The sequence below is a fragment of the Macaca mulatta genome, chromosome 1 (assembly GCF_049350105.2).
Source record: "Macaca mulatta isolate MMU2019108-1 chromosome 1, T2T-MMU8v2.0, whole genome shotgun sequence".
Classification (NCBI taxonomy): domain Eukaryota; kingdom Metazoa; phylum Chordata; class Mammalia; order Primates; family Cercopithecidae; genus Macaca; species Macaca mulatta.
In genome coordinates this window covers 108,211,877-108,219,506 of record NC_133406.1, presented here as the reverse complement: position 1 = coordinate 108,219,506, position 7,630 = coordinate 108,211,877, and the positions used below count along the sequence as shown (strand labels likewise).

At 37.4% G+C, this 7,630-nt stretch overlaps 1 protein-coding gene across 1 annotated transcript; it reads right to left on the bottom strand.

Annotated features, from left to right (window-relative positions):
- Positions 1 to 403: 403 nt before the first annotated feature.
- On the bottom strand, positions 404 to 1,382 carry OR6K2 (olfactory receptor family 6 subfamily K member 2). The gene has a single exon (XM_015110520.3). The coding sequence runs from the start codon at positions 1,380 to 1,382 to the stop codon at positions 414 to 416; it is 969 nt and encodes a 322-aa protein (XP_014966006.1). The 3' UTR covers positions 404 to 413.
- Positions 1,383 to 7,630: the final 6,248 nt, after the last annotated feature.

The following is a 7,630-nucleotide window of genomic DNA, read 5'->3' as shown; positions in this document are numbered from 1 at the left end:
CTGAATCATTTTTCAACTATAGAAGCTGAAGGCACCATGGATAAAACTTAGTCTTATGAAGGATACTTTTTAAATGACCAGGTCTTACAGACAAATATGTTAATTGCTTTAAAATTAAAGTAAATATTTATACAGAACATTTCAACATGATGAATTTACTACAAATAATTTGAGTGGCAGAAAGTTTAATTAATAAAATCAGATTGAAAAATATGTCTAACTGAGTAAAGATTAAATAGAAGCTATTGACTTTAGCTATTACTGAATTTTTTTTTTTTTTTTTTTTTTTTTTTTTTTTTTTTGGTGAGCTTTGGGAGACCAGTTTCAACAAAAGGCTGATAGGAAAAGACAGATTGCTGAGAGCTGAAGGTGAAGAGAAACCATCAACTATACAAGATCTCAACTAAAAGATCTTACTGGAGGTCCCTTGTGTTATGGAAAAAAAATACCTTAGCTTGACCTATGTGCTTTTTTATAGTTTCTTTTATTTCTTTATTCCTCAGGCTATAGATAATGGGGTTGAAGAAGGGAGACAAAACTGCAAAGGCCAGAGCAATGGCTGTATCCCAGAACAAGGAGTAGGTGGCAGAGAAGCGTAGGTACATGAGAGCCACACTGCCAAAAAAGAGCAAAAAGACTATGAGGTGAGAGACACACGTGGAAAATGCTTTGCGGCGGCCTCCAGCTGAACGAATACGTAGAATTACAGCCACAATACCAATGTAGGACATGAAGATGAGCATCACAGCTGTAATAATCTCCACTGCATGGATGACATCCACTACCTGAATCATGACGATGGCTCGTGTGTCTGTGCAGGCCAGGCGCAGCACTGGGAGGAAGTCACAGAAGATATGCTCAAGGTGATTTGAACCACAAAATGGCAGTGTAGAGATCCAGACAATCTCAGGAAGGGGTGTGATAAAGCCACAAACACAGCAACTTAAAGTCAGTTGGGTACATAGCTTGGGGGTCATGATAGTGGGATAATGAAGCGGGCTGCAGATGGCCAGGTAGCGGTCAAAGGCCATAGCTGTCAAGAGACATACCTCACTGATGCCGGTGGAATGGAAGAAATACATCTGTAGGAGACAACCATTGAAGGAAATGCTCCTCCTCTCACTAAGCAGGCTAGACAACATCTTTGGAATTGTGGCTGTGGTATACCAAATCTCCAGGAAAGAAAGAGCACTGATAAAAATATACATGGGAGTGTGGAGGTGAGTATTCAACTGGACCACTGTGAGGATGACCAGGTTTCCAGCAACAATGAAAGCATAGATGAAGAGCAGTGGAACAAAGCAGACAACAGACTTAACCCAGGAATAAGGGAAGGCAGAGAAGATAAACTCCTGAGCGGTGGTTCGATTGGGGCTCTCCATCTCCAAGTTGGAAGTGAGAGTTTCAATTTCCAGTGCACTCAAGTCTCCTAGGAGGTGTCTACTATTGGATAAAGAAATACACTTACAAGAAGCTAGCCTCTGGATAGAGCCCTGTAATGGGGATAGAAAGGAAGACAAGGAAGAAGGACATGGTCCATATTCCATAGTTGCTTAAGACTTAAGTTGTAGTGTGGGAAAAATCCAGTCGGAAAGCACAGTCAATATTTTGGATGTGAAATTATCAAATATTGACATGCATCAGAATCACCTGGAGGGTTTGTTAAAACTCAGATTTCTGGTCCTCATACTGAGAGTTCATTCCTAATCTGTAGTTCTGAGGTAGGGCCCAAGAATTTTCATTTCTAACAGATTTTCAGGCAATGGTGGTCCTGCTAGTCAGGGGACTATATTTTAAAACGATTTTATTCAGGTAAATATAGAATTAGACAAGGCATTGAAGGAATAACAAATAATTAAGAGGATGTTCTTTTCGATATTTAAATCTTATTGATTCCCTAATAATCTCCCCACACTGTTCCAAATATTTTTTTTCAAGCTCCCACTTTACTGGATTCTTGGCATATGATTTGACCGGCATATTTTTATGATAAAGACAAAGCCATTACTGGTGAATTCTTTCAACCCTCTTTCTCTGTCTAATAACTCTCCCTCTCTTCATATGTATATTCTTAATCATAATTCAGAGAATATTTGGAGAAGAAAAGCTATGGAAATAATCGTAAGTTATTTTACTTTCTTTTATAAGATGGTCTATTCTATCTCCTTCCTTTCCTTCTCTTCTACATCTTCTCGGTAAGGAGATCTTGAAGTAATTTATGAAAACTAACTATATTAATAAATAAATGCTTAATATGGTTGTACACTTGCTCTGGTACAATTGAATGGGGGTAGTTAGAAGGAATGGCAGAGCTGCAGTGCCCTGTAGAATACAATTTCAACTGCACACGCACACATTATAGGATATTGTCCTATTTATTTATTCTCTTTTCAGAATGATTTGTTTTACTTTATTTATCTCTTCTGCAATCAAACATGCATGTTTCTTCTTATCTTGGGAGAAAAATGCTGTTTCTATTCAGATTATTTCCCTCCTTTGTAACAACTGCATTATTTTTCTAATGTATAAAAGGTATTTATTCTATTCATTCTTCTTTGAATCTCTTTGAATAATTTATCCACCTTCAACTTCCCATATCTCTTTTCTTAAGGTATATCAGTGACTTTCTCATTGAAATTTAATGGCCTCCGTCTGTCTTCATTGCCACTAACTTCCGAAGGTCAATTGCCCAATGTTTGAAACTCTCTCCTTTCTTTGCCTATTTGATGCCACGCTATCCTGGTTTTCCTCATTGGTTATTCAATTTTTTATATCCCAAGTGTAAACATAACCCCAAATTGTGTGATCATTTTCTCTTTTCTCTATATTTCCTTTCACACAGAAGAATCTATTGTTTCGAGATCTTATTTATTCAAGATTATTTATCAACTTGTATTGGCCTTCTATTCTCGGTAGTTATTATGACTCCAGAATTCCTTGTTTTTGATATCTCTCATGAGCTCCACATTTTCTTCAGGACTGTCTTTCTTAGAAACCTCACCTTGAAGTTTCTAAGTAAACCCAAACGTACATCCTCACCTATTATGGGCTGTTACATTGTGTCCCCTGAAAATTTGTAGGTTGAGTTTCTAACCCCAAGTTCCTCGGAATGTGACTGTACTTGGACATACAGTATTTAAAGAGGTAACAAAGTTCAAATGAGGAAATTAGGGTGGCCCTTAATTCAATAGGGTCGGTGTTCTTACAAGAAGAGTAAATTGGCTGGGCGCAGTGTCTCACGCCTGTAATCCCAGCACTTTGGGAGGCTGAGGCAGGGGGATCATGAGGTCAGGAGATCGAGATCATCCTGGCTAACACAGTGAAACTCCATCTCTACTAAAAATACAAAAACAAAATTAGCCGGGCATGGTGGTGGGCACCTGTAGTCCCAGCTACTCGGGAGGCTGAGGCAGGAGAACAACGTGAACCCAGGAGGTGGAGGTTGCTGTGAGCCGAGATTGCACCACTGCACTCCAGGCTGGGCGACAGAGCAAGACTCTGTCAAAAAAAAAAAAAAAAAAAAAAAAAAGAAGAAGAAGAGGAAATTCAGATACAGTTTCAGAGGGAGACTCAGTAAGAAAACAGCCACCTACAAGCCAAGAAGAGAGGAGTCAAAAGAAAGCAACCCTGCTGAAAACTCGATCTCATACTTCTAGTCTCCAGAATTGTGAGAAATTAAATTTCTGTTGTTTAAACCATTCACTGTGTAGTGCTTCTTATGGCAACCCTAGCAAACAAATACAACATCCTTACCCTCATTTCTAAACCAGTTTCTCTTGCTGACTTTTAAAATTTTTGTCCACCTAGATAACAACTTTACTCATTTTATGTCTATTATTCCTTATACTCTAAAACCAAATTCATCAAGGTCTGCACAATTTATTTATTTTTTACTATATCACTAATATCTTTTATTTCCACTCTCTTCACCCTAATTGGATGCCTAGTCATAATGTATACACTATTGCAATGAGTTTCCAGAAGTTTCTGCATCCAGTCTTACTTTTGGCTACCCAAGCCTCCATTCTCTAAAGGTCATCTTTGTGAAGCTAGTTTCCTCTTGTGATTCTCCTCTCATATCTATACTTAAGTATCGTTTTCTCATCATTTCCTTCATCCAAATTGCCTTTTCTTTAAAAGTGAAACAACCTCAAATCCTCTAGGGTAACTCTTTCCTAATCACTGAATCAGGAAATAATAAATTCCCTTTATTGTCTGGCATTGATAATTGTCTTGCTTTCTACATGCTTTAGGAAATGGAAATTTATTAATAACTTCCTATTGATATTAGTTATGCATGCATTTGTTTATTGATTATATGACTAAGTCCCATCAAACTCTTATTTTTTTTACACACAAAAGTTAGCATCATCTTCCTTTAATGTGGTCCTAAAATGTATCTGTTGCTATTTTCTGCAGAAAACAAAGAGACCTTGTCTTCTGTTGCTATTGAAACTGCAAATTATCTATCCAGTTTAGCAAAACTGTTATTTCAAACATGTAACATATGTTTTTCTGGTCTCTGAACATTCCTAAAAGGAATCTGTCCTTCCTCTCCTTTCCCCTCCGATTTCTGAATTTCTGCCTCCATGTTTCCTAAGTTCTACATGTCTTTTCTAGTTTTAACACACGTGTGTGTGTGTGTGTGTGCTCGTGCATATATATAGAGAGAGATGATGTGTGTATTATGTATATATATTCCTATAAAAATATTTTTCTTTTTAAGTGTTCTTGAGTTTTTACATACTTATCCGATTTTTCCGTAAATCTTGATGTCTCTAAAAGTAGTCACCACATCTAACTATGGCCCTCAGAACAGGGTTTTACAAATTGAATCGGCTACGAATTCAAGCAGGTGTCTTCTGAGCAGACCCAGACCTAATTCTCTAATCTTTTGAAGAGATGCAATTATGACACAGAAACGATGAGTAAGATTTTAACCAAGAAGAAACACATTCAATTTTACCTATTGAACACTATCTCCATACAAAACTGAGTAATAGTAAGTCTAGTGCACATGTCAATGACATTAAATGACCAACAGATAACTGGAAATCTCACCTGATTACTGTAACATTTATTCCTGAGATATATCAGAAGTTAATCACAATGCTTACTTGTGGTCTTAAAGATATCCTTTGAACTTTGACCCTGTTTGAATCCCACCCATTCCCTAGGATATTTAGTAACTGAAATCTTTACACTTTGTACTAACGTGCCCTGTAATACTTTTTCCTAAGTCCTCCTCACTCAAAACCTTCCCAACAGCTATTCTGAATATGTATAGGCCTATTTGGACATCAGTTTTTACACAGTTGTGTTATTCTTCCTCTAGTTATCTCTTATTCCCCAAAATGAGTTAATTCACTGACCTTGCTGCTGTTCGGTTCTGGAGTTAAAATAAACATGGATGAAGACTATCTTTTCTACCCTGATATGGGGCATATAGAGCTACTAAGACAAACTTTCTCTGCTCTTCTGTCATATTTCTACCTTGAGTCCCTCAAGATGAATTTCCCTTATTCAGTGATATATACATCTGACTCTTTCTGTAGAATTATTCTCTCTCTCTCATTCCCTCTCCTCTCCGTCTTTGTCTCCTTCTATCTCTCTTTCCCTCTGTATGTGTGTATGTGGGTATCTTTTCCTAAGCATTACTAGAATGAGAAAATAGACTCTCCTGGGAATTCTACATGATGACTCAAGATTTGAGAGGAAAACAACTGTCCCTATGATGCCTCCAATTAGGTAAAGCAGTTTAGGCTGGTAATTAGGGAAACCTTAGTCCCAGGGAACTCCAACTCACAGAGCTGTAGGCATCAGAATAAATGTTCGTTTTAAAAACTTCTTTTTTTCTGTGGCGCTTTTTGTTGGATTGAATTTTTAATGAATCAAAATGCTAAAATCCAAGACCCAGATTTGAGGGATGTTCATACAGTAGAGGGAAGGAGATAATGAAAGGAGGGAGCTAGACTTACATCCTGTTTGTTTCCAGGACATTCCCCCACCTTAGGAAAAACAGTTGGTCTTCCACATCTTCCATCTACTAGTTCCTATTGAAATTTGGGGCCAATATTTTATTTAATAGTGTTGATTTTCTCTTGTTTTACTTTCTTTATGCACAGAGGTCAGAGACATTTCTAGGCAGAGAAACAACAGTCAGGGAAGTCTCCCAAGGCTAAAGCAAATTAACAGCATTGTGTGCTAGTTCTATGCTAGTCCTGTCAAAATTGTTTCCACTTTCCTTCATTTATTCATGAAAATTTTGAGAACAAAAAGATTAATATGATATGATTCCCTTTATAGTAAAATCAATATCTATAGTAAAATCAATATCTAATATAAAATATAGAAATCCTGACAAATTCGTATTTTGCAAAATGTTAATCTCCCAAGTAGATATCAAAACAAAGTGCTGGAAGGGGGCAATTAATTCTCCCTCATGAATTCAGAGGAAGCTTGACCAAAAATAAACTACATCTGAAAGAACATAGCATGCTAAGATCCCTGACCTGGAAATGGTGAGATGAAGATCCAATTTCAGCTCTGTTCAACTCCCAAAGAACACACTCTTGTGTAGGTAAGGATCAGAAGAACGAAAAGCAGAAGGCGCGCCTGCAGGCACGGGTGTCAGTAGGGTGTGTGCTCCCTTCCTATGCTCTGCAGAGCTGTCTCTGCGTAGGTGCTGTCTTAGGAAATCAGGATCTGACAGACAGATCTTACCTTTCATTTTAGGAACCAAGGTCCCTGTTTTCTTTTCTAGCTCTTCTCTCTCTATTGACTTTTAACACTGTTTAGAGGTTTCTTTTATAAAATTCACAAAGTCGAGGTCCTAAAGTGCTGGGTTTGTTCACTTTTAATCAAAAATATCTGTTACCAAACAAACACACACACAATTATGTTCAGGAATACGACTCTTCCTATGCTTTCCTCCTGTGAGTTTTTTTTTTTTCATGTGTGTTTTGGATGGGAAAGGGAAAAGTAAATGGCTAAATTTCTGTGAATTTTCAGACTTGAGATGAGGAGGGTTCTATCAACATAATGAAGACAGCAATGCAATGAATTAACCAAGAGGGTCTGTCTGACAGTCCACAAGTGATATGGATAAGAAGAGTTGAAGATCAAAGACTGGTGGTTACAGATACCTTCAGAAAATGTTGTTTGTTGACTGAAAGAAAACTAGGCAAACTAGGTCGTCATAAAGATGACCTTAATAATAAAAGATAACACCTATTAAACACTTACTCTGGGTCAGGAACTGCATGTACTATGGAAACTCATTTAAGAACTATGATTATGCCAATTTTACAAATGAGAGTACTGTGGTATAGAGAGGTTAAGAATCCTTCCTAGGGTCACACAACTAAGAAGAGTTACAATTAGAGTTCTACTCTAGAAGTTTAATGTCAATGCCTCTGCTGTACTTTACTGTCCTTGTCTCTGTCATTTGAACTGTGTCTTTTTTAACAGAAGAGTGGCTACTGGGCTAAAACAGTTGCTTTAGCTCTGTGCTCCAAGTCATAGAGAATGTTTCAAGAAAACCTACTCTCTGTCCCATGAGGGAGAAATGATTAACTACTTTCTCCAACCTGAAGAATGGTCATAAGAAGTATCTTACACTTTGTGGAAT

Excerpts from the sequence above, each read along its gene's own strand:
- OR6K2 (XM_015110520.3), bottom strand. The coding sequence starts at position 1,382 with ATGGAGAGCCCCAATCGAACCACCGCTCAGGAGTTTATCTTCTCTGCC.